Below are 26,609 nucleotides of genomic sequence, written 5' to 3'. Positions count from 1 at the left end.
CTGCAACCTGTGTACTCTTCTGTGATATTGATGTTCTTAGTTCTATTTGTTCTCTTTTATTGCAAATTTTCTATAAAACCCAAGCATGGAGTAATGTAGTAGCACTTTGTGGTACCTTTTTCTTTTCAATAATTCTTTAAAGAGTTCAATTAAAACCCCCTGAAACTAAACAAAAGAAAAAAGTATACAAGTCTGCTGCAAGTTCCCATTTAAAAAAAAAAAAAAAAGCTTTTTACATATACAGATACATATCCTGAAGCTTTCTACTATAATCTAAAGTGAATGTGATTGTAGATTCCAAAGAAGTTAGTCATCTTTATTTTTGTTTTTAAACTAATCATGAATATAAAATAAAGCAATCTGAAACAATAAAACATATCTTAAATAATATCTAATAGGCCAGTCTCAGAATTTCTCAGAACTATTGCGACAAAAAAAAAAGAGAACAAAGAAGGTCATCGCACAGGCAAGACGTCCGGATAATCACAGGAAGTTGGGGGGGGGGGGGGGGGGGGGGGGGTGGCTGCTGTGTATTGTGTGTAACAATATTAATACCAATACATTTTTATCATGCACCTTAGGAACAAAGAAAATACTGTCCAATTTATTATATTCCAGATTGTGCTTTGTTTTGTCTATAAATAGTCAAACAGTTAAAATATTACCTTAAGGTAGTGCATTTAATTTCAGAGAGTCTAAATGACAATTTATTAAAGAAATTATGAGACACTTGGAAACATACATTTAATTAGAAACTGATACATAGGCCGTGTCTGCAAGAAAATCATACCGTGTATAAATCCTGATGTTTAAATGTAGCAGAGTTGAATTTGTAACTAAGCTGCTTCATTTAGGCACTGGTATATCCAGGAAACGGGCAATATACTTACAGATGATCCTGCTCTGATCTTCTACTGCTCTCAGTGTACACTTATGTGCCATACATAGTGAAGACAGGTGCACAAGAGACTACAGGGGACCAGAGCATTATTATACTAGGTGTATTTTGTATAATTTTTGCTGTTTTGTGGCTATATGCAGATATTTTAACATTTTCAAAGCCCTATAACTCTTTCACTGCTAAGTGTGCACATATTATGACACGTCATTAAACAATTGCCAGCATCTGCAGAATGGAAAGTCTTTCTTTTATCTAAGTGAAAGGCATCATCTACACATTAATTTTCTCTGTCTGTAAATTAGGATGCTGTTTATGCACAGAAAAACAACCCATTGATTTCAATGTGAGTATTCACACTTCTGTTTAGAAAACTGCTCAGTCCATTTTTGTGGAAGAGAGGTTCCTAGAGAGGTCAATGGGTCAGTTTTAAATGGATGACATGTGGATGTACCATCTGTGTGCTGAAGCATTACCTCTGGCAATTTATTACCCTCCTATCAGTTTTAGCTAATCTACAAAAACTGATGCAAAACAAATGCATCACTGACATCACACTGATGGTTTCTTCAGGACATCCTTGATCCCGATTTATGAGGCCCAGATGAAAAACTGATGTGTGGATACAGCCTAAGTGTTGTAAGTGTGAAGCTGCAAAGTCAAAACAGAAAATCCTGTGACCCCCCCAAGGAGTGATTCAAATGTATACTGGCACCTGGATTAAGGTCTTTTTATTGCATATCCATTTTTAGGGGGTTAAAGGCTCCATATGGGTCAGACTCTACTCCACACTTTTGGCATTTGTTACAACATTCTACCATTTAATGCAAAATTTCAAGGAGGCGGCCTTGAAAATAAAGAGCTGGGTGGTGTTTTCAAAACGTGGTGTCTATTTTTAGGAAATATTTGATTTAAGAATAAAATGTGGTTTTATTTTATTTTCAAAATTTTCTTGAAAATCCTGGCAGTAAAGATAATGTGGAGAGATTTATCTGTGGGCCTATGAGTAAGACATCATGAAATCACAGTGTGCTGTGCCACATAAACTGAGCTCTGCTACATTGAATCTCTTCAATTTATTCAGTGCAGTTTCCATAACTACTCCTGCAGCAAAAACACAGATTGTTACAGCAGGTAATAAGAAATTTACAATTAAATTAAAAAAATGTAAAAACTGTGTGCTTCAATAAAGAAGATACAACTTTCTGTTTTACATCATCAGATTAGGAGAGTGGGTAAAAATGTTTCCTTTAATCCCCTCTATTAATCTGTAAAACACTTTATAGATATTTCTAGGTAAAAAAGATCTTTGGATGCCATAGGAGTCAAATATAATATTGCACCTTTCCCTGAATTATCACCGTTGTAATAAAAAATTGGTAGCCAAGTTGACATCATTGTTGGAAGCCCTAAGAGCAGTTAAGACATCTGCCCTAGAAAACCCCATCTCCATTAGCTGTGCAACCTGTAAAGAAAAGAAGGCAGAAAAGAATAAATAAATATGGGAATAAATCCAATTTATAAAGAACAATATAACATTGGCCAAGAGATCTTACAGAAGGCTGTGGCTCTGTTTCTCTAGAATATGTGCTGAAATTTCAGACAAAGGAAGTTATGTAAAATAACTCTCTCTCTCTCATAAACACCTATCAGCTGTTCAGCTATTGCCACATGATGATTTTACACAAAAAGAATAAGGCATTAAAAAAAAAAAAAAAAAAAATTGATAAAATAGAGCAGCATTTCTGGCACTGTTGGATTCTGTGGAAAGGCACTACCATCATGTTTGTTGTTCTGCTCCTAAAATGGAAATTGTTATTGAAGATGTGAAACTGAGAAATAAATTTCAGGGTGAAGGATTTCTATTCCCAACAAAATTCAAAGGGGCACATATAACGGCATAGCATAATCCTGCAAGTAAAACTTATGTGTGGTTTCATTAATTTTTTTTTTCCAGAGGGAATGTCCCAAAATGTACTCTTTCCGATATAAAATTCTGTTACTTTCGTAGCTTTGGCTCAAAATGCCACATCAAAAACTATAGTTTTCTATTTTTTACTATATTGGACACTCTTGTATTATATGTGGTGTATTTAAGGAGAGCAGTCTGTGTATATTATTTGTATTCCTTTACACGTCCAAGTTCTGGGGTACTCGTAGTGCTATTCTGTGAACCTAGTAGATTTTGTATAGGCTCGCTACCTGTAGCTCATCTCTTTCTGTTTCCCCTTCCTACACAATAATGCTACAAGATTGGATGACTGTAATAATAATTAAAATATATCCATGCCTTTATCCTGACATGTTTCATCAGACTGCTATGGTAGAGGGTGTGCGGCATAAAACCTTTTTAGGAAAGGCTTAAGGATTTGAATCTGTATAGTCTGGGGGAAAGAAGGGAAAGGGGAGACATGATTGAAACCTTTAACCCCTAGACGACTAAGGAAGTATCGGTACGTCCTGAGCTATGAAGCACGCTTTGGAGCGAAGGGCGCTTCATAGCAGGTGGGGGCCGGCTGCAGTGAGCAGCCGGGCCCTCAACGTTAATGCCAGGCTGCAGCGATAGTGCTGCAGCGTGTCATTAACCCCTTAAACGGCGCAACTGCGGCGTCTTAGTGTAAGTGACGGGGCAGTCCCCTGTCACTTACCGATCGGGACCCCGAAGAGTGACTGCGGAGGTCCCAATCGCTTTATCGGACCGCCGGAGGTCTCTCACCTGCCTCCATGCGGTCCGATCGGCGCTCTAAGGATTAAGTCCGCCACAGGCAGGCTTAATCAGCAGAGCGCCTATCACACTGATCAGTGCTATGCCTATAGCATAGCAATGATCAGTGTGTTTAATGTAATAACTGTATGTAAAAGTCCCCCAATGGGACTTAAAATGTGTGTAAAAAAAAAAAAAAAAAAGTAAAAATGTTTTTACAAACACCCCAAAGCCCCTCCCCCAATAAACGTTAAAATCACCACCCTTTCCCATTATATAAATAAAACATATAAAAATAAATAAACATATAATATACCGTAGCGTGCGTAATTGTCCGATTAAAATATAACGATCGTCATTGCAAACCGCAAGCAGCGTAAACGTAAAGAGGGAAATAAGTAGGTAGATTGACGATTTTTTGTTACTATATATATATATATATATATATATATATATATATTGTAACGAAAAATCGTCAATCTACCCACTTATTTCCCTCTTTACGTTTACGCTGCTTGCGGTTTGCAATGACGATTGTTATATTTTAATAGATCGGACAATTACGCACGCTACGGTATATTATATGTTTATTTATTTTTATATGTTTTATTTATATAATGGGAAAGGGTGGTGATTTTAACGTTTTTAACAATTTTTATATATATATATATATATATATATATATATATATATATATATATATATATATATATATATATATATATATTGTAAAATGTGATCAAAACGTCCGATCTTCACAAATATGGTATTAATAAAAACTAGAGATCATGGCGGAAAAAATGACACCCCATAGAGCCCCATAGGTGAAAAAATAAAACTGTTCTAAGCGTCACAATAGGCCCATTTTATTAATAATTAATTGCAAGAAAAAGGATTCCATTAAAAACAATATATATAACATTAGAAAATTTGTGTAAACCTGCATATGGTTGTGTTCGGGCTGACCTATAGAATAATGGTATCATGTCATTTTTACCGTATAGTGCATTACGTAGACACAGGAACCCTCCAAACATTACCATATTGCATTCTTTTTAACAATTTCACCAATTTCTTCATAAATAATAATTTTGGGGGTTCCATCATACATGTTATGGTAGAATGAAAGACGCCATTACAAAGTACTACGACTCCTGTAAAAAAACAAGCACTTACATGACTTGTAGATAGAAAACTGAAAGCGCTAGAGCTCTTAGAAGGGTAGGAGGAAAAAACAAAAACCCAAAAATGAAAATTTGCTAGGTCCACTGGGTCATTTTGAGCTTGGTCCTCAAAGGGTTAGGTATGTTAAAGGACTAAATAGGGTTCAGGAGGGAAATATTTTTAGAAAAAACTGAACTCAAGAACAAGAGGACACAGTGAGAGGTTAGTTGGGAGAAAAGATCAGAAGCAACGTGAGAAAATATTACTTTACTGACAGAGTAGTAGATAATTGGAACAAACTCCCAGCAGATGTGGTTGGTAAATCTACAATAACAGAATTTAAACATGCCTGGGATAAACATATATCTATCCTAAGATAATAAGAATGAAAATACTAAAAGGGCAGACTAGATGGACCCAGTGGTCTTTTTCTGCCGAAAATCTTCTATGTTTCTATGACTTTCTCAAAGAATCGGCATATGTTATATATATTGGGTATATGTACTGAGGGGGCTTGTCCCTCAAACAAATGTTAAGTGTTTGGAAAAAGGAGGCACACTCAACTACCGCTCCCAAGCTTTTTCTTGCTTTTTGTGTTTTTTATTTCTCTTTCTATATTTTTTGATATCGGAAAGAAAGTTAAGCGTATTGTTGCGTATTTAATTTCTTTTAAAAAAAATTGAGCAACATAGAGTAGTCATAACTAGAAGACTTCTACAGGTAAAGTGAACAGTGGCAAACTATTTAAATGATACGTGTTTAAAAAAAAAAAAAAAAAAAAAAAAAAAAAAGACAATGAATGGTGATTTTTCTTTTCTGAGTAGGAAGTGGAAAAGCAAAACCTGGGGAATTCCATAATCTAAAACTGTTTGATACTGTACTTTCATCTAGCTATGGTATTTTCAGCAACTTTGCATACATTGATCTTTGGGGGGGGAAAAATTCTAACATTTCATCTGTGTTTTTACCTGCTTATATAAATGAGCTTTGCTATTTATGTTCTGTGGGCCAAATTACATATAGCTGTATTACATTAAGTAATGATAAACGTTACACCAAGAGAAGGTAAATGCTTTGGTCAAAAAGACTTTTTTACTAGGCTAAATAATCTTAATTATTAAAGGGGTTGTGCAGTAAATTCTTTTAACAGTACATTTCCTAGTGTGAAAAGCCTGTACTCACGGCTGCCCCAATATTTGACCTCCACAGTTCCTCCAATAGTTAATTATTTATTACAAGTACAAGGCCCATGCAACACAGAATTACAGAAAGACATACTAAATATGGCAACTTTTTTTTATTATTAAATACTAATGAGTATCATATGTCTTACCTGCTCTTCAGGTGCTGGAGGAGGAGGAGCTTGGGGTTCTGCATGATTGACAACTCGTCGTTGCCGCAGTGGTTGGAACAGGCGGTTCCAACCAAATATACCACCCTAGATTTGAAGATAAAGAAATATATAAGACTCTGTAATCTGTCAGCAAAATTTACATTGTACTGCAAAACACTGCATAATATACTGAGCAAATATAAGTCAGGCCAAAATTTTTATTAAAGTATTGTATTGCCCCTCAAAACAAACAGTTTTTCTTCCCGTACTTCTGAATCAAGGTTTCACTTCCTTGATAAAAACGGTGACATAATGACCTGCAGCCTCCTCTTGGCTGCAGAAGCTCCACGGGAACTTCTCTTAGCCCTGGAACTGCAGATCCAGCACCCGCCTGCCGGCTTTCCCCCGGGGCAGCCGCTACATTTCCCCCCGCTGCTAGGAAGCCCCCTGCCCTGGTGGCCGCTGCTTCTCCCGCCGCTAGGAATCTCTACCCCCTGGGCATCTGCTGCTTCTACCTGCCGCTGCAGCAGAGACAATCAACACCCACTGTGGGAAGAACCCCAGCAGAGAGGAGAAGCAGCGGCAGCCCAGGGGGGGGGGGGGCGGAGGCCAGCAAGCGGTTGCCAGATGAGTGGTGCCTGGGCCAGGAGAAGGCTGCGGGTCGTGACGTCACCATTTTTATCAAGAAAGTAAAGCCTTGATGCAGTAGTTAGTGGAGGGAAAAAAAGCACTTTATGTGCATTTCCCATAATAAGTGTATATTGGTGATTTGTACAACTTTTGGGGGGGGGGGGGGGGGGGGGGGTAATACAATACTTTAATAAAAGTTTTGGCTGGACTTTATGCAGAATACACAGTCTCATAAGATTAACCTTGTATGTCATCACCTGTTGCTGTACTGAATTGATGTACAGGGCTCTGTACTGGAAGCTGAGCCCTGCACATTAATCCTGTGGGGCAAGGTGCGGAGGAGGAATGAGGGGGCATGCCGCTGTGGCTAGCCATTAACTCTCTGACCATTAAGCTATACTAGCAAACAGCAGCAGAAGTAGAGAAAGAGTGAACATAGTTAACAAAAGGTACAGTCTGTTTCATCTCACTATGCCCTAACTGCTGGGGTCTGTAGCTCTGTACCTAGATTCCCTTTAAGAGATTAAAAACATAAAATTAGTTTTAAAGGGTACAAACACCTTCTTATGGTATTCTATTTTGTTATGGTATGGTATGCCATAACTGTACAACGGAGACAGAGGGTATGCTTAGTGTAACCCCTTACTTCCTGCTATTACATGTACAAGGTTAAGCATCCATGTCATCTGCAGCAGTACAGTGCTTAGTGTAACCCTTTCCTTGTTGTGCTGCATTTGTTTCTTTTATGTTTGCGCGTAGGACTTTGAAGAGTCAGTGAAGCAGTAACCCCTTCTACCTCCACATGCCATGTATAGTAGTGTACTGTGTAAATCATCACCCCAGCACAATGACAGCCTGTCCAAGATACTTTCACAAAAATAAATGATGGCATAGCAGAGAAAGGCAGGTCCTGTACTGTGCAACAAAGGGAGAAGGAAACCATCTCCCAGACAAAAAAAGAAACACTTTGACTGTAATTAGTTGCTATTTGTCATTTCCTATTTGAATATTTTCCTATTTGAAAAATATGTATGATTTTTGTCTCAGGCAGATTAATAATTCTGGGCCTGTGTGTGTAATACTGAAAAACAGGTCCTACCCCCTAAAATGAATGAATGAGAAATAGCTGTGCATTATGGTGGGGGTTCTCAGGGGTTTAATAGCAGCACTAAAATCACCTTGTTATTACAAACCCATGCAAGAATATATTAAAACAATGCTTTAGGTCTACACTTTACTATTGGTATGCTTTAGGTCTACACTTTACTATTGGTATGCGTTAGGTCTACACTTTACTATTGGTATGCTTTAGGTCTACACTTTACTATTGGTATGCTTTAGGTCTACACTTTACTATTGGTATGCTTTAGGTCTACACTTTACTATGTATGCACCAAGATGTCCCTGCAGAACTTTAATCTTTTGATTTAGTCATGATCTAGATTACTGAACACCAGACCTGGTAACTTACAGATATATGATCTCAAAACCACACTAATTCTTTAAAAGATGTAGCTATAAGATTATGGCTGTATTTCTTATCTTTAAAAAAAGCATCAATGTGTTTTATACAGTGCAGAGCAGATCATGAAATCAGACTTGTAGAAGATAATACAGTTTAGATCTTCTTGCTATACAACATATAAGAGTGGTACGTTTGATAAAAAGATGCAGTCGACAAGATAACTGCATTTATAAACGGTCATAAGTTACATAGTGTAATTAGTAGACTTTACACTTACACAGCTAGGTTGTTGTGTATTCTGTGATCGTATCTTACAGCCTTAGGCTGGGTTCACACTATGTATATTTGAGGCTGTATTTGTGAGGCTGTATAGCAACCAAAACAAGGAGTGGATTGAAAACACAGAAAGGCTATGTTCACATAATGTTGTAATTGAGTGGATGGCCGTCATTTAATGGCAAATATTTGCTGTTATTTTAAAACAACGGCTGTTATATTGAAATAATGGAAGTTATTTACCGTTATATGGCGGCCATCCACTCAATTTCAACATTGTGTGAACAGATCCTTTCTGGGTTTTCAATCCACTCCCGGTTTAGGTTGCCATGAGGACCTGACATGAGGACCAAATACAGCCTGAAATATACATAGTGTGAACCCAGCCTTAACGTGAGAATAGTTTCATAAATGTGAAAGTAAAACTTTGATTGCAGTACACATCTAACAAAATGCAAACCACTAGAAAGATAAAACAAATCCCTGATTTTTAAAGTGAATTTATCACTTTGAGTAACCATTTTTTTTTTTTTTACAATCTTGTCGGTACCAGCACATAGATCTCAGGATCTACACACTGACCAGGTTATATTAAAAATATATATTATTACGCAAAGTGGTACATTCACTTTATACTTTATTCACAATATCAGAATAGTACTAACTATCATTAAAGCAATTAGACCATTAAACTCTTCTGAGGGTCAAATTTTTACCTGTTCTAATCCCTTAACTTATCTGATACGAACATTTTAAAGGGGAACTCCACTTAAATATTTGACCCTGTTCAATCCCCACCCCCACAATCTAAGCTTGTTTTTTCATATGTTTCTGTAACATGAATTGGGCTGTTTGTCTGCAGCACATCCTGATTTATACCCTGAAGTCGCTGAAATTCTTCACTTCCTGGTCTACTCTGCCTAAGCTCCTTTGTCCTTCCCCTCCCTCCTGTAACATCTTATCTATAACTCCGCCCACCACTGACATTATACCAATCATTGAATACTTAGCCAAGCGACAGGAAAACAACAGAACAATGACAGCAGATCAGCGTTTCGTGTAATATGGCCCTTAGACTGTGCAGAAGTGCAGGACCTTCTCTCTGTATAAGCTGTGTATTGCAGACAGTATAGACGGTAGGTTATGCCCACCAACTCTGGTGTGTGGACTAAAAATTACAGTTTTAGGCTATATTCACAAATCTTCTTTTTTAAGGATGTCCGCTATTTTAAATCCAAATAATGGCTATTAATTAATAATGATGGCTGTTATTTACATATTGACGGACATCAGTATGAAATAACAGTTGTTAGTTGGACTTAATTAAGGCCATCCTAAAAAACGGCCGTCAAACGGCCAAAAAAAGACAGTGTGTGAACATTGCCTTAGCCTGCAAAGCAGAAATCTCCTAAAAAAAAAAAAAAAGGCCATATACTAGTATAAATAATGGCAAGATATAGCGCTGCTCTTCATATACACACAGGCTAATGATCTTAAAAAGTCCCTTGAAATTAAATGTATACTTTAAGGCTGGGTTCACACTACGTATATTTCAGTCAGTGTTGTGGTCCTCATATTGCAACCAAAACCAGGAGTGGATTAAAAACACAGAAATGCTCTGTTCACACAATGTTGAAATTAAGTGGATGGCCGCCATATAACAGTAAATAACTGCCAATATTTCAATATAACAGTCGTTGTTTTAAAATAACAGCAAATATTTGCCATTAAATGGCGGCCATCCACTCTATTTCAACATTGTGTGAACAGATCCTTTCTGTGTTTTTAATCCACTCCTGGTTTTGGTTGCAATATGAGGACCACAATACTGACTGAAATATACGTACTGTGAACCCAGCCTAAAACAGTAACTGAAATACCAGTCTTAGTAAATTTTCCCCTTTTAACTTTGGTGACTTGGTATTGCTTTAGTATCCATAAAGTAAGGTATAACTAAACATGCTAGAGGCATGAAGCATAAGTACTCAGGTTACTGATTATATATACCCTCCTGCTTTATATATAAAATCACAAAGCAGATAAGAAAACTAAGACAGAAAGGGTACATATCTTGTCAGTGAGGTTTGGACAATATGAAAATAAAGAAATGGAGCAAGCAGGAAGCCAGGGCAAAGGAAACTATATACCCATACAGCAGAGCAATGTGTGCTAGCAATATGTGTTTCCTGTCAAGCAGGTATTCTGAGAATGATTAAGAGAATGTTTGAAATAAATGTATGTATTAAAAGTGTTATATACATGTTCACTATCAGTGATGGGTATAATAATGTGCATCCTAAGAAAGTTGTTTTATTTCTATTTTCTAAATAATGGGGACATCCAGAAAAACACCAAGTAAACTATTTTTTATTATTTTTTTTTAAATCTGTAGAATCATCATATTTGTCACATTCAGACATTATTTATGTTTGTTAAATGTAGGATCTTAAAGGAGTTCTTTTATTTGTTTTAACTTTTTGACTTGTTGGTCATGTCTGAAGGTAAGCTTGTACCGGACCTTAGCCCTGAGATCTGCTGAGAGTCTAAAGGTGCTATTCCATGGACCAATGGGGGCCCGATCAATAATGTAATAGGCCCAGTAATCGTTTACTGAGTCTATTATACAGCCCAATAATCGTTTAGCGAGGGTTGCAGGGACAACGTTACCCATGTCCTTGCAGCCTTTCTTTAAACAGCATTCATTACCTAAGCATGTTACCTAAGCAGCTTCGGTGCAGCTTTACTGGCCGCGGCGGTCCTGGCCAGTGATTGGCTGAGCGGTCTGTCAGCTAAGAAAGGCCGCACCGAAGCTGCTGCTGCGTGCGGGGCCAGGAGGAAGAAGGAGCCCAGGAGAAGACCTGCGACATGCTTAGGTAATGTATGGTACTTGTGAAATCGTCGGTCGCCCGCCGCGCATCGCTATTCCACGCAGCGATGTGCGGTCGGTGCCCGATGATTTTAGGTTTGAACCTAAATAAATTACCAGCTGATGACACGATCATCGGCTGATCGTTGTCTCTATTCCACGGAGCGATAATCGGACAAATTAAACAGATTCGGACGATTATCGCTCCATGGAATAGGCCCCTAAGTTATAGCCAGGGGAAGTGCTAAAATACTGTATTTGTCGCTTTATAAGACGCACCTGTCTATAAGACGCACCCCTGATTTGGACCACTGAAAACAGGAAAAAAATATTTTATGCTAAATAAACTTCCCTTGTGGTCTAAGGTCATGAAGGGGATAATGCAGTGAAGGGGTCAAAGTTTATTCAAATGACAGTGCATGCACAAAAAAACTCAGCTCTGCTACACCATACACTCTCAGCTCAGCTACACATTCAGCTCTGCTACACCATACACTCTCAGCTCAGCTACACACTCAGCTTTGCTACACCATACACTCTCAGCAGCTCTGCTACACCATACACTCTCAGCTCAGCTACACATTCAGCTCTGCTACACCATACACTCTCAGCTCAGCTACACATTCAGCTCTGCTACACCATACACTCTCAGCTCAGCTACACATTCAGCTCTGCTACACCATACACTTTCAGCTCAGCTACACATTCAGCTCTGCTACACCATACACTCTCAGCTCAGCTATATCACACACACTCAGCTGTACAAACATATCCACAAGCACACACAATGTTATATCAACACACACAGGGTAACACACACACACACACACACACAGAGGGCAACACACATACCTCTGTTGCTCTGTACTTAGAAGCGAACATTTAATGTAGGACCTGCGGGAATGTGAGCTGAAGGACCTTCGCTGATGTCACAGTCATGTGACTAATCACATGACTGTGACATCACCGAAGGTCCTTCAGCTTCTGAAAGTCCTTCAGCAGGTTGCCGTGCATATCCCCTCCCGATTTCTCTCCTGTCGGGCACTGATCTCACTGATCAGTACCGACAGAAGAAAGGAGAGGACTGCACAGCTAATGTAGCCTTTCGGACCATCGGGCTGCCCTGTCTCCTGTAAATAAGACGCAGGCACTTTTTAGCACGATATTTCCTTGCTAAAAAAAAGCGTCTTATAAAGCGAAAAATATGGTACCTGGCCGGTTGTAAGGTACAAGCGATTTTAAGAAACTCTGTAATAGGTTTTAGTCAGCAAAAGAGTTGCCTTCTGTACTCAAAAAGCTGTTGTCTTACCTTCCCCCTCACTTCAGAAGAAGCAGGATTACTGTGTTCATTATGCTCTATGGAGGGGTCGAGCAGGGTGAATGAGCACGGAAAGGAGAAAAGGCAGAACTGAAAAACACTACATCCGGCAATCTCCTCTCACCGAACTCCCAGACCTGCACTGACCTATCTAACCTCTGAGTCCAGTGTTTTATGTGCCCAGACAGTCTGCAAACTGTACAGCTGCTTGTCTGCTCTCACCCCCCTCGACCCCTCCATAGGTTATAATGGACTCCCCAAACCCGTATTCACTTCGCTCATCTTTAATGAAGACGGCTTTGCCTGATAATAAACAAATAAGAAGAGGGGAGGCCTGAGAAACAGCTTTTTGAGTAAAAAAAAAAAATGTAAATCACAGTAACACTATAACTTTTGACACGTTTGAACGACATGTAAGGGGTTAATATAGATGACAGTTATGTTTTGAGAAAGGGAAGGATTATGATACACAAAGGGAGACTCACTTGAAAATATGTATCTATCCATAGATGTGGTCATGCAAAGTATAACTATATAGTGCAATACAAATTTCTGCGTACATGTACTGTTGGGACCAATTTCAGCAACAAAAGGGCAGAATTTTACACTGCCGCCCCCCATGAGGCCGAATTTTCTATGAATTACACCTGTTACAATGCGTAAACTGTACTGAAACTCTACACTAGCTCTGAGATGGTGTAGATGTCTGAGGCTGCTGCATGGCATACGTCTCTTTGCAAATCCAGAGCGGGTGTACACTAGCGGGGGTTTTGTTTCTTACAATATGCACACAGATCACAGCAGCATAAACTGCAGCTCTATAACTAGATATATAAAGGGAAGGGCGTTAGTGAAGCTAAAAACTTGCTGCAAATAAGGAACATATTAGTCATCAACAAGACATGGCAGAACTGAGAGCATATTTTTTTAAAATAAATGTTGAGCTTTCACAGTGAAAATGTGTTCACCCATTTTGGGGAATCTTTTTTGTAGAGCTCACATACATGTTAATGCATTCAAAGTGTCACTGTTGTTATAATTTCAAAATCTAAGTCAACAGTAGATGTGATATAAAACAAGTTTGCGATTTACATTCATTATTTTTTTATAGTTATTTTGGAAAACACAGCACTTCCTGTGTTTTGACTTTTTTTTTTTTTTTCAAAGAGACTAAATACAGGAAGTCTCGTGTTTTCCAGGTCATTTAAGCGCTCACAGAGAAGGCAGACATATCATTGACGGACACATTGAGCTATGACTCTCTGTACAGGTAAGACTTCTTGTCTTTAGTCTCTTGCAGGAGCAAGCAAGCATCGACCTGTGAGGTCAGCAACTCTTGCTCCCCGCCAGTGCTACTACTACACGCTGACATGAGTAGGAAAGAGTGGGGGAGGGGGCGGGGAGCTGCGGGTGGTCCAGGTGATTGTTAAATCATTCTATGGGCAGCCCATAGAAGATAACGGCGGTCTGCTGCCACCAATCCTATTACATGGAGTGACAGCAGCAGATCGTTGCTATCTGGATCGTTAGTCTTTAAACATGCTGAATTACAGTAAAGGACAACGTTCAGCCGACATCACGTTGGCTGATCATTGTCTTTTATTACACGAGCGATGGCACACTGAGGCAGGTGGGATTCCGCGGCCTACCCTTACACTGAACTAATGAGCACATGACAGCCCAAATATAAGGAATGGCAACTAGTGTAATCCTGACATTTGCAAGCATAGCTGTCAACAAACAACTTCAGAGCTGAATCTGAGCAACTTAAATTTCTAAGGGTGCCCACACACTTAACAGTACTATGCCAAGAACAATAATTAGGATTTAATAGAACTATAAGTTTTTTCTGATATGTGATAAACCTTTACTAAACTCTAGAACAGCAATGTAAAATGTTCCTGCCAAATATTATAAATGATTCCTATAAAAAATTAAAGAGATATTCAATGCTAACAAAGTTAGAAAGATCATCCTTGTGATATAACCCATCAATTGCTGATCTGTGCCGTGCTAACGCTAATCTCCCCGCCAATCAGCTGTTTGGTGCTGGCATTGCACAGTGAACAGGGTCAGAAGCTAATGAGGCCAATTACTGCAGCTCAGCTTCCACTTACTTGAATGGATGTTAAGCTGCAGCAACACTGTACCCCGACTATACAGTGAATGAAGCAAACTGTTTTTGGCCCCATTTACTGGGGGACAGAACAGTGAGTCAGTACTACACCAATTAGCACCTGATGGCTTAACCTTAGGATAAGCCATATCTGCTGTTGTATCTAAATCAGATGAGATTACAAAATCAGAATTTTGTTGTGTTTTAAAACTTAGAAAATGATGCCTGTGGTTTGATCAGAGCTGAGGAAGTACTAGACGGTTTCCTGCTTTAATAACACATTGCCTGTCCATATAGTAACAGAATACAGCTATAGCATAAACCACCTGCTTCTTCATGCAAATTAGTCAGAGAATAAGCTATAAAAATACATCCAAGCATATTTTAATAATGTGTCCTGGTAACACTGTGCTTCATATGCTGTTGCCACAAATCCACAGCAATCTGGGAAAATTTTCTGTAAAACAGCCACTAGCAAAGTAGTAGAGATTCATGGAAGATACAAATAAAGCACACACTTATATATTATGTGGATGGTTACATCCACAGGCATCCTTATAATCTGTTTTGGCATGTGTCATTAATAAAGTGGACAATAAATATAATATATTTATTAGGGCTGGGCGATAATGGCCTAAATCAATATCGCGGTTTATCGCACATGTAGCTGCGGTAACGATAATTGAACGATAATTATGACACGCCCCTTTGTAAGCCACACCCACTTGTCTGTGCCAAACTCAGGATATTTTGTTTAAAAAAAAAAAAAAAAAGTAACTTACTCAGCAGCAACACAAGGCTGTGAAATTAGTCTATTTGTTATTATTAGGGGTCTCAGCAGAGTTAGGGTATGTTCACATCTTGTTTTTCTCCACACGTCGGGCTACATGTCAGCAATCAGTGAAAAAAGGATGCGGACGTGCAGCCCAACGTGCGGCCGACGGCCAGATGACGGCCACATTGACTATAAAGAGCAGGACAGAGCCATTATGTGACTGTTTTGCTCATTTGCTGAAAGTACACGGCTTTTGCGCAGGATCTAGTCGACCGTGCTTTTGAGCCCTGCACAAAAGCCGTGTACGTTCAGCAAATGAGCAGAACACAGTCACATAATGACTCTGTCCTGCTCATTAAAGTCAATGTGGCCGCCAGTTTCACGTCGGGCTGCACGCATCCTTTTTTCACTGATTCCTGACGTGTAGCCCGACTTGTGGAGAAAAACGTGATGTGAACACCCTTAAACAGCTCTATTTATACAAGAGGGGGGACAGGTCTCTGTATATACACACACACAAGAGGGGGGACAGGTCTCTGTATATACACACACAAGAGGGGGGACAGGTCTCTGTATATACACACACACACACACACAAGAGGGGGGACAGGTCTCTGTATATACACACACACACACACACACACACAAGAGGGGGGACAGGTCTCTGTATATACACACACACAAGAGGGGGGACAGGTCTCTGTATATACACACACACAAGAGGGGGGACAGGTCTCTGTATATACACACACACACAAGAGGGGGGACAGGTCTCTGTATATACACACACACAAGAGGGGGGACAGGTCTCTGTATATACACATAGGAGGGGGGACAGGTCTCTGTATATACACATAGGAGGGGGGACAGGTCTCTGTATATACACATAGGAGGGGGGACAGGTCTCTACACACAGGAGACTACTGAGACAGCTCTGCTATTTTAGTGTCCATGAACTGAGACAGCTCTGCTATGCTCTGTGTACATAGAGAATTGAGAAACCGCTGCCTCCTTTAGCCTCTGCCTCGGGTGTCAGTGATAATAGACAGAGCACGGCAGCTAAACAAGAAAGCGGCTCCTCCGTGCAATAACCTGCTGCTACACAGACACTGTCCCTATCCCAGCTTCGATAGTTATCTGGCCTGGGGGGGGGGGGGATAATGATTTACAACCCTGCGGCTGTAGAGTGTACCTCCCGGAGACTGGTGACGGGGGAGGGCTGTGTGGACGGCAGCAGCACACAGTAGGAAGAGGTTACCTCATGAGAGCTGCTGCTGTTAGTTACTCGGAGGGGGAGAAGTGTGGCAGTGCACAGTGACTGGAGCCTCTGGAACCGCTCTGGCTCCAGGTCACTGCTCTGTGCGGCAATTGCCCTGTTTGAAAGGACGGGTCCTGGCAGTGACAGGAGGGGGAGGGGGCAGAGCGGTCACTCCAGCAGAAGCAGTCCGGTCCTCGGCTCTGTGCTGCATGTGCTGACCGGGGAGAGAGGCCCAGGAGGAGAGCGCAGGACACTTAGAGGCTGCACTTGGCCGCTGCTCTCCCCAGGCTGTAGTGTCAGAGCTCAGTGATCCTTCATCCGATCCGCTGCAGCCACATCCTGCTTGGCTGCCGGCATCCCTGCGTCGCTGCTCAGCACACAAACATGGGAAATACCGCAGATACCGTCCTGGCAAAGTTGAGGTCGGTTAACCGACGCCAGAGACGGTATCGGTATTTTCACGGTATACCGCCCAGCCCTAATATTTATATATAATTTATCATTAGCAACAGCAATGCAACACACTGTGATAATTCATGTGCATTACATATGTGTAGTGTTTTGTTTACTATGAACCTTACATGATGTGTTATACAAATTGTTAAAGGAAATAAGGTTTTACATTTCCTTAGTACTACATGGGGAGATAGAAGGGGCTTACCTACTATATGAGGGTAAAGTTGAATGCATAGAGTAATATAAGTACTAGGTAAGGGTCCAAACTGTTCTACAATACTAAAAGTGAGTACTGGTACAGTATAAAAAAGGATGGGGATTGAATAAAGGGGAGGATGGTGCTGATGCCAAGAGCCTAAAATGTGGCAGATTCTGCAGAGACAAAGCATCCCCAAGAAGTCATGATAAGGTTGGCCAGATGGAGAAGAAAAGGAAAAACAAGCAGCTCTGCTGTGATGCCTCCCTGTGAGTCACTGAATGTAACTGCACTGTAGACACTTAAAGGGTTTATCCAGGATTAGCACAATTTAGCTACCTTCTTCCAAAAACAGCACCACACTGGTTGTGTGCAGTATTAAGACTTTGCTCCATTCACTTCAGTGGAACTGAGCTTCAATACCACACATAAACTGAGGACAGGTGTGATGCTGTTTTTGTAGGAGAGCAGCCATGTTTTTCTATTCCTGGATAGCCCCTAAAATTTTTACCTGGTTATATACAGTATGTGAGATTTAGAATCACTATTAGTAATGTAGCAAAAAAGAACCCTTTTTATTTGAAAAGCATTGTTGTCTGCTGAGGTTCCTTATGGGTAACATAATTGGTTGGGAGCCCACCCAGACAGACCCCCCCCCCCCAACCTTAAGCTGATCCACAGCTCTACCTCTTCAGACAACTTAAGAGCGACTTATATAAGCAGTCAACTTTGCAAGCTAAGACATACCTGATCTTGGCGCCTCCTTCCCAACTGGGAAAGTTGTGAAAGCATTAACTGCTGATCAAGTAACTCTATTCTTTGTTGCCTTTGGATGTCCACTGTCGCGCCCATGCCAACATGAGCCTCGCTAATAGGCTCCACAGATGAGAATAATGGCTCCACAGTCTGGGAGAAGACTTTAGCTACCCAATTTGGAACACATAGAACTTGTCGAACATTTAAAATATCCCTGCTGTAAAACAATCCAGAAATCTGTAAAAAAAAAATAAAAAAAAAATAGTATTTATACAATTCTATTTATTTCCAAATTCTATTTATAAATCCAAATTTAATACCTTGTGGACCACATTAACAAATGGTAAATATGCATAATTAAAAAAAAACATCATGACATTTAGAAGTTTTATAAACTTTTGTATTATATTACCTAAATTCACACTCATCGGGATGGGATGTGTCTGTGATATTGTTAATTTGGATGTCAGATAGTTTACTCACATTTTATAAAAAGCATGAACCACTGTAATAACTATACTAGACAGCATTAGAGAATCTGCCCTATTATTTACAATTCTTTTGAAGATTTTTTCTAACGTCAGTTCTTGGAAAAAATGGAAAACAAAATAGCATACCCCAATACTAAAATTATACTTATCTAGTGGTCGCCATTCTAGAAATCCACAAAGGTCTTTAGGCATGCAACTCCTTAAATGTGTCTGTGCAGTTCCGGAGCAGCGGTTGTCATAAGCTACCCACGAACCAGTACAGGAAAAAACTTACACACTGGTATCTGATTGACATTTTCATCAGTAAAAATAATGTGCATGCAGTGCTGTTTTCTGGTTTTTACCTGTGACACATTCCAATATGGCTAATAATGACTCAATTTTGCTACATAATGTGCACATCTGTATCAACACCTGCTCCTGATAAACATATGACACATGGTAATCTAGACCATAGCATAACAGATTCTACTCAATCCTATCAACTTTAAAGAGGTTGACCATTCTATAATAAAATTGCTCAGTATACAGTATTAGTAATTGTACTCACTGTATATACTGATAGCAGCTGCTAGTGTACCTCATAGAACTAATATCAGACTCCCCTCCTTCAGGCTGTGCTGTCCTACTCTGTGGTGATTCTGTCCATAAGATGGCCAACATGGAGGAGGATGTGACCATGCCCCATCTCCAGTGTGCAACACTGAGCCTGTATATGCCTATGGTGGACACTGGAGATGGGGCATGGTCACATGCTCCTCCATGTCAGCCATCTTATGAACAGCATGTCTGGAATCAGATATCCACACTGTCTGGAATCAGATATCTATAAATCTTGCCATTTAATATCTGAGTGGTGAGGTAAGCATAGCATCTTTATTATGTTCAAAGGAGCAGCAGCAACATATAAAATATTTTCCATTACTAGAGAACTTTAAAGGACAACTCACACCACTTTTTTCAGGCAATTAAAACACATCATGAAGTCATAAAATCTTTTAATGTGCTATAATTACTGGTCTTGTTCCCTTCCCTATGTCCACACTCTTGGACCCCCTGGAAGCATTAAAAAGTATACTGTCAACCACGGAAACTACAGATGCCGCCATCTGACTACATCATCTGTAGAGGGAGGCTGGCCTAACTAGCGTCACCAGAACACTGACAGCTTGCTCAGCTGCGATTGGCTGAGCAAGCTGTCAACCATCTGACACACCCCAGCCTCCTCTGCAGCCTCAGCAGGTGACTCAGATTGGCTGAGCAAGCTGTAAGGCATCTGAGCAGCTAAACGAAGGGGGGGGGGGGGGGGGGGGGGAGTTTTGAAGGGCTGAACCAGGAAGTGGTAAAGAACAAAAGACTGTGATGGGCAAGCGCTGGTATCCCAGGACAGACAAATTATGTGCTGCGAAAGACTCTCCACAGTGAGGGTAAGTATAAAAATTATCTTTCGGAGGTTTTTTTCTTTTTTTACCCCCTGGAGTAGTTTTTAAGGGTGAACACATTCATAGGTCCATTAATTACTATTTACTTAATGCAGATTGTAGCTGTACTTCATTGCAAAACTCAACAACAACTCACTGAGTTCAAGAGGGGCAGCAAAAAAAAAAAAAAAAAAATGAAAGTAGTACTCATTCAAGAGTCTGGACTGATACAATGCCCTGTAAAAAATTAGTCTGTGAAGCCTTAGTCACGAGTCTCAAAACAGGGAAATAGCCAGATATCCCTCCTGTGTCAATTGAGACTTTTGAATGAGTACTCCATAGAATTTTTTGTTGACCTCCTTAAGCTCAGTGATTGTTGTGTTTTGCTGGTCTACTATTCATTACCCCCATTCGCCAGAATCCTACTGCACACTGATGAGGGGCAATAACCCAAAACAACTGTCTCTGGATGGCTGCCTGGCTTTAGTATCTCCCTTCTTATGTCGCAATACTCGCAACTGTTAGACTTTGACACAAAAGGGGCCACCCTGGTATTTCCCTATTTGTGTCCTAATATGCACAACAGAGTGTGACTTAAGGGGCTATGTATCAGAGTGGCTTGGTGATCTCCCCACTGGGAGGCACCCCTTAACAATGGGTTTCCTTCCCAAGAATATTTGTCTATTCCCGTGTTTTGAGATGTGACTGAGGCTCCTCAGACCCTTTTTTTGCCTACATATAGAATTGTAAATTAAGGGGGGGGGGATTTTCACATCTGTACACAATTAAAACAGAAGAGAGGAGCATAGGGGTTTATTTACCATATGTAAGACTTTAACTGTGTATGTAGGTAAGTCTTTACTTTAATAAAATGATGCCTATACAAAGTAGTGGCTTTTTATGTTACTTCACTTTCTGTCCTTGCTGTCGTACCAAAGGAGGAACTTGATAGGTCACTTGCAAAGAGGTTATCTAAACCAAGTAAATTTTTTTTAAATGCATAGAAAGCTCAAAGCATACAGAGGTGAAAAAATACTTAAAAACAAATCCTATTTAAGCATAGTTCAGGAGTTAAGCATAATTTACATATTTTTCTGTTACACCCAAAAGTTTCTACGGATATCATCTTGTAGATTAGTGATATACTGTGTCAAACGTAAAGGTTCCCATGTTTACACATGCTATTTTATAATGCACCTAGTGATTTCTCACGATGGTAATTAGATCAGTAAATACAGACACATTTCGTACATTGAGCATATGGCTACGGGAGAACAGAAAAGCATCTCTACAGAGAACTGCCACCCATTTGTGTTAACAGTATTAGGCTGGGTTCACACTACGTATATTTCAGTCAGTATTGTGGTCCTCATATTGCACCCAAAACCAGGAGTGCATTAAAAACACAGAAAGGATCTGTTCACACAATGTTGAAATTGAGTGGATGGCCGCCATATAACAGTAAATAACGGCCATTATTTCAATATAACAGCCATTGTTCTAAAATAACAGCAAATAATTGCCATTAAATGGCGGCCATCCACTCAATTTCAACATTGTGTGAACAGATCCTTTCTGTGTTTTTAATACACTCCTGGTTTTGGTTGCAATACTGACTGAAATATACTGACTGAAATATACGTAGTGTGAACCCAGCCTAAATGATAAGCACCTGGTCAGATACAGAGTAATGTGCTGAGGTAAGGATCCATGAAGGGGAAAAAAACGAAGTGATTAGATCGGTGGGGGGAAAAAACAATAGAGATTTATGTACTTTACAAAAACAGCATATGTGTACACCTTTACATATATGTATGTGCTGCACATCTGAGTTTACCAATTATATTTCATGATAATAAAATCCCTTTAAAGAAAAAGCATGAGCTGTACTAGTACGTTGGACACTGCTGGATGGAAGTGCCATAACCCTCAACTTGCTTCTGCAGCAGCTACTGGTACCTATAAGGTGTCCATACCCTTGTGTGCTGGGAGAGCTCAGGAGAAGGGAATATATGGCATCCGCTACAATACTTGGAAAGTCTGGTAACTGCAAGTTCATTAAAGTTATTCACTAAATAACACACATTACAAAGTTATACAACTTTGTAATGTGTGTTATGTAAGTGAATGGCCCCCTTCCCCGTGTTTCCCCAACCCCGGAAGTGTGGTGGATTATACTCACCGCATTACTGTCGACCCCCAGCCGCCATCTTGGGACAATAACGACATCTTCGGGAGACCGGCCGAACCGCTCCAGCCATCCCTCAAGCCGGCTCCCCTCTGCTGCGTCATCAGCTGCTCAGCCGCGATTGGCTGAGCACAGCCACACTTCCGGTGGGGGGGAACATGGGGAAGGGGGCCATTCACTTACATAACACACATTACAAAGTTGTATAACTTTGTTATGTGTATTGTTTTGTGAATAAATGTTAAGCGCCGCACTACCCCTTTAAAGCGAGACTGTACCGACAATATGACCCCCCCAACCACTTGTACCATCAGATAGCTGCTTTTAATCCAAGATCTGTCCTGGGGTCCGTTCGGCAGGTGATGCAGTTATTTTCCTAAAAAACAACTTTTAACCCCTTAAGGACCGGGCCTAAAATGGCCTTAAGGACCGGAGCAAATTTTATGAATATGATCTGTGTCACTTTATTCATTAATAACTTCGGGATGCTTTTACTTATCCTTCTGAGATTGTTTTCTCGTGACATATTGTACTTCACATTTCTTGTAAATTGGAGTCGATACTTATAACGAATCTTTATGAAAAAAACAAAATAACGTGAAAAATTGTAAAAAAAATGCATTTTTCCAACTTTAAAACTTTTCTGCTTATACAGAAAATGGTTATGCCACATAAATTATATATTAAATAGCATTAGCAACATGTCTACTTTATGTTGGCGGCATTTATTAAACTGTATTTCATTTTTTTTAGACAATAGAAAGCGTAAAACATTAGCAGCAAATTTCCAAATTTTCTGTAAAATTTCAAAATCAGATATTTTTAGGGACCTGTTCAGGTGGGGGCTGGGTTCACACTATGTATATTTGAGGCTGTATTTGGTCCTCATGTCAGGTCCTCATAGCAACCAAAACCAGGAGTGGATTGAAAACACAGAAAGGATCTGTTCACACAATATTGAAATTGAGTGGATGGCCGCCATATAACAGTAAATAACGGCCATTATTTCAATACCACAGCCGTTGTTTTAAAATAACAGCACATATTTGCCATTAAATGATGGCCATCCACTCAATTACAACATTATGTGAACAGAGCCTTTCTGTGTTTTCAATCCACTCCTGGTTTTGGTTGCTATACAGCCTCACAAATACAGCCTCAAATATACATAGTGTGAACCCAGCCTTAAAGTGTATTTAAGGGGACTGTATGTTAGAAAGCCCCACAAAGCACCCCATTTCAGAAACTGCACCCCCAAAACTCTGCAAAAGCACATCCAGAAAGTTTTTTTTACCCTTTAGGGGAGTCACAGAAATAAAAGCTAAGCGTGTAAGAAATTTGAAAATTTTAATTTTCTGTGCAGAGATTTTATTGTAATCCAATATTTTTCATAATTATAAACTTATTACCAGAGAAATGCACCCCAATATTTATTGCCCCGTTTCTGCAGTTTATATAAATACCCCATATGTGGCCCTATTGCGCTATTTGACGCAACCACAAGCCTCAGATATAAAGGAGCGCCTAGTGCATTTCAATGGCTCCGTTATATTTGGTCATTTCTGACTATACCACTTCAGCTTGGCAGAGGCTCTGGGGTGCCAAAACCTAAAAAACACCACTAAAGGGACACCATTCAGAAAACTACACCCCTCAAGGAATGTAACTAGGGGTGCGGTGAGCATCTGGACCCCACAGGTGCTTCACAGATTTTCCCAACAATATGGCGTGAAAAAAGACAAAAGTATTTTTTACACTAAAATGTTGTTCTAGACTTCAATTTTTCATTTTCACAAAGGGATAAAAGGAAAAAAAAAACACAAAACATGTAGCGCAGTTTCTCTCGAGTACAGAAATACCCCACATGTGGACATAAAGTGCCAAGCGGGTACAGGACGAGCCTCCAAAGGGAAGGAGCGCCAATTGGCTTTTGGAAGCTGGATTTCACTGGAATGGATTTCAAGGGCCACGTCGCATTTACAGAGCCCTCGTGCTGCCAAAACACTGGAAACCCCCACAAGTGACCCCATTATGGAAACTACACCCCTCAAGGAATCTAACAAGGGGTGCAGTGAGCATATGGACCCCACTGGTGACGGGCACAAATGTGGAACAATGTGACGTGAAAGTGAAAATTTTCATTTTTTCACTTTCACGGCACAAATGTGCCTGTCATCAAGGGGTCCATATCCTCATTGCACCCCTTGTTAGATTCCTTAAGGGATGTAGTTTCCAGAATGGGGTCACTTGCGGTGGGTTTCCACTGTCTTGGCAGCACGAGGGCTCTGTAAATGCGACATGGCGTTCATCATCCATTCTAGCCAAATCCAACCTCCAAAATCCAATTGGTGCTCCTTCCCTTCGGAGGCTTGCCCTGCACCCACATGGCGCTTTATGTCCACATGTGGGGTATTTACGGACTCGGGGGAAATTGCTCTAAACATTTTGTGTGTTTTTTTCTCTTTTAACCCCTTTTGAAAATGATAAATTCAAGGCTAGACCAACATTATAGTGTAAAAAATGTAATATTTCATTTTCACGCCACATTGTTCCACATTTGTGCCCGTCACCAGCTGGGTCCATATGCTCACTACACCCCTTGTTACATTTCCTGAGGGGTGTAGTTTCCATAATGGGGTCACTTGTGCGGGGTTTCAACTGTCTTGGCAACACAGGGGCCTTTTAAATGCAACATGGCCCCTCGAAATCCATTCCAGCCAAATCCAGCCTCAAAAAACCAAATGGCGCTCCTTCCCTTTGGAGGCTTACCCTGCACCCGCATGGCGCTTTATGTCCACATGTGGGGTATTTCCGTACTCAGGGGAAATTGCTCTACAAATTTTGTGTTTTTTTATTTTTTAGCCCCTTGTGAAAATGAAAAAATCAAGACAAGATCAATAATGTAGAGTAAAAATTTAAAACAAATTACACTAAATGTTGGTCTAGCCTTGATTTTTTTTCATTTCCACAAGGGGTTAAAAAAGAAAATAATCGCAAAGAGTGTAGGGTAATTTCCCCTGAGTACGAAAATACCCCACATGTGGACATAATGTGCCATATGGGCACAGGGCAAGCCACCAAAGGGACAGAGCGCCATTTAGAGGCTGGAATGCAGGAAGGAGGCCATGTCGCAATTACAAAGCTCCTGTTCTGCCAGGACAGTAGAAACCCCCCACAAGTGACCCCATTCTGGAAACTACACCCCATAAGGAATCTAACAAGGGGTGCAGTGAGCATATGGACCCCACTGGTAACAGGCACATATGTAGAACATGTGCCGTGAAAATAAAAAATACCATTTTTTTCATTTTCACGTCCAAAATGTGGCCGTCACCAGGGGGCCATATCCCCGCTGCCCCCCTTGTTAGATTCCTTATGGGGTGTAGTTTCCAGAATGGGGTCACTTGTGGGGGGTTTCTACTGTCCTGGCCGCACAGAGGCTTTGTAATTGCATCATGGCATCCTCTAATGGGAATGGCGGCCATACCTATTTAGCTGGGGAAAAGGGACAATTCTAATTTATTTAGGGGTATTAGGCCAATTATTAGTTTATAAGGTTGAAAATGATAGGTGTCCATCAAATTCAACCTGTGTTGATCCAGAGGAAGGCAAAAAAACCCTCGTAAGGCAGACGACAGTAGCCTCATCACTGGGAAAAAATTCCTTCCTGACTCCATAATGGCGATCAGAATAATCCCCGGATCAACATGACCCCTGAAATATGAATAAGGGACAGAATTTAGATAATGTAGAACTCCGATGACGTGTGGTACGCCTTGAAGCGATCCAGTATGCAGAGGCCGGGGCGATCAGGACGGTGGCACACTAGAAAATGGTGTCCTTCCTGATCCCCCGTTACGCCACACTCTGCACTTCTTCTGGGGTCTTCCTTTCTCCAGTGTGGGGGACGTCACCTGGAAAATGTTGTCCTGGTGCGATACGGGGTCCTTCATATCCAGAAGCGCTGGGTCCGCTCCATGGCTGCTAAATATCAGGGCTCTATTACTGCTTCTGATATTTTCGGATCGTGCCACAAGCTATAGTAGCTCAGGCAGCAAGGGACCAGAAGAGGGGGTGCTGGTATAAAAGTTATCCCCGTACAGGTGGTGACCTTTATCCAGCAGTGGGAAGATCAGTTCCCCAACGATCTCCCCACTAACTCTGAGGATGGGGGGGGGGGCATCTGGGGGCTGGATTCGGGTGTCCCTTCCTTCATACACTCTAAGGGTACGTGCACACTGCGGAATGGCGAAGGATAACCCTTTGTGCATTCCGCAGCTGGCACCCGCCGGCGGACT

General features: G+C 40.6%; 1 protein-coding gene across 1 annotated transcript in view; it reads right to left on the bottom strand.

The window, feature by feature from the left end:
- Positions 1–513: 513 nt before the first annotated feature.
- The window catches only part of UBAC2 (UBA domain containing 2), a 153,173-nt gene continuing 127,077 nt past the window's right edge, over positions 514–26,609 (bottom strand). Inside the window, exons 8-10 of the mRNA XM_069970710.1 lie at positions 18,203–18,448; positions 6,100–6,204; positions 514–2,363 (exon numbers count right to left, since the gene is read on the bottom strand). Of these exons, the coding sequence (XP_069826811.1) occupies positions 2,256–2,363; positions 6,100–6,204; positions 18,203–18,448 (459 nt within the window). The 3' untranslated portion in view covers positions 514–2,255. The remainder of the gene's footprint in view (positions 2,364–6,099; positions 6,205–18,202; positions 18,449–26,609) is intronic.

Source organism: Dendropsophus ebraccatus, chromosome 5, assembly GCF_027789765.1.
Source record: "Dendropsophus ebraccatus isolate aDenEbr1 chromosome 5, aDenEbr1.pat, whole genome shotgun sequence".
Lineage (NCBI taxonomy): Eukaryota > Metazoa > Chordata > Amphibia > Anura > Hylidae > Dendropsophus > Dendropsophus ebraccatus.
This window is presented reverse-complemented; position numbering and strand designations above follow the sequence as displayed.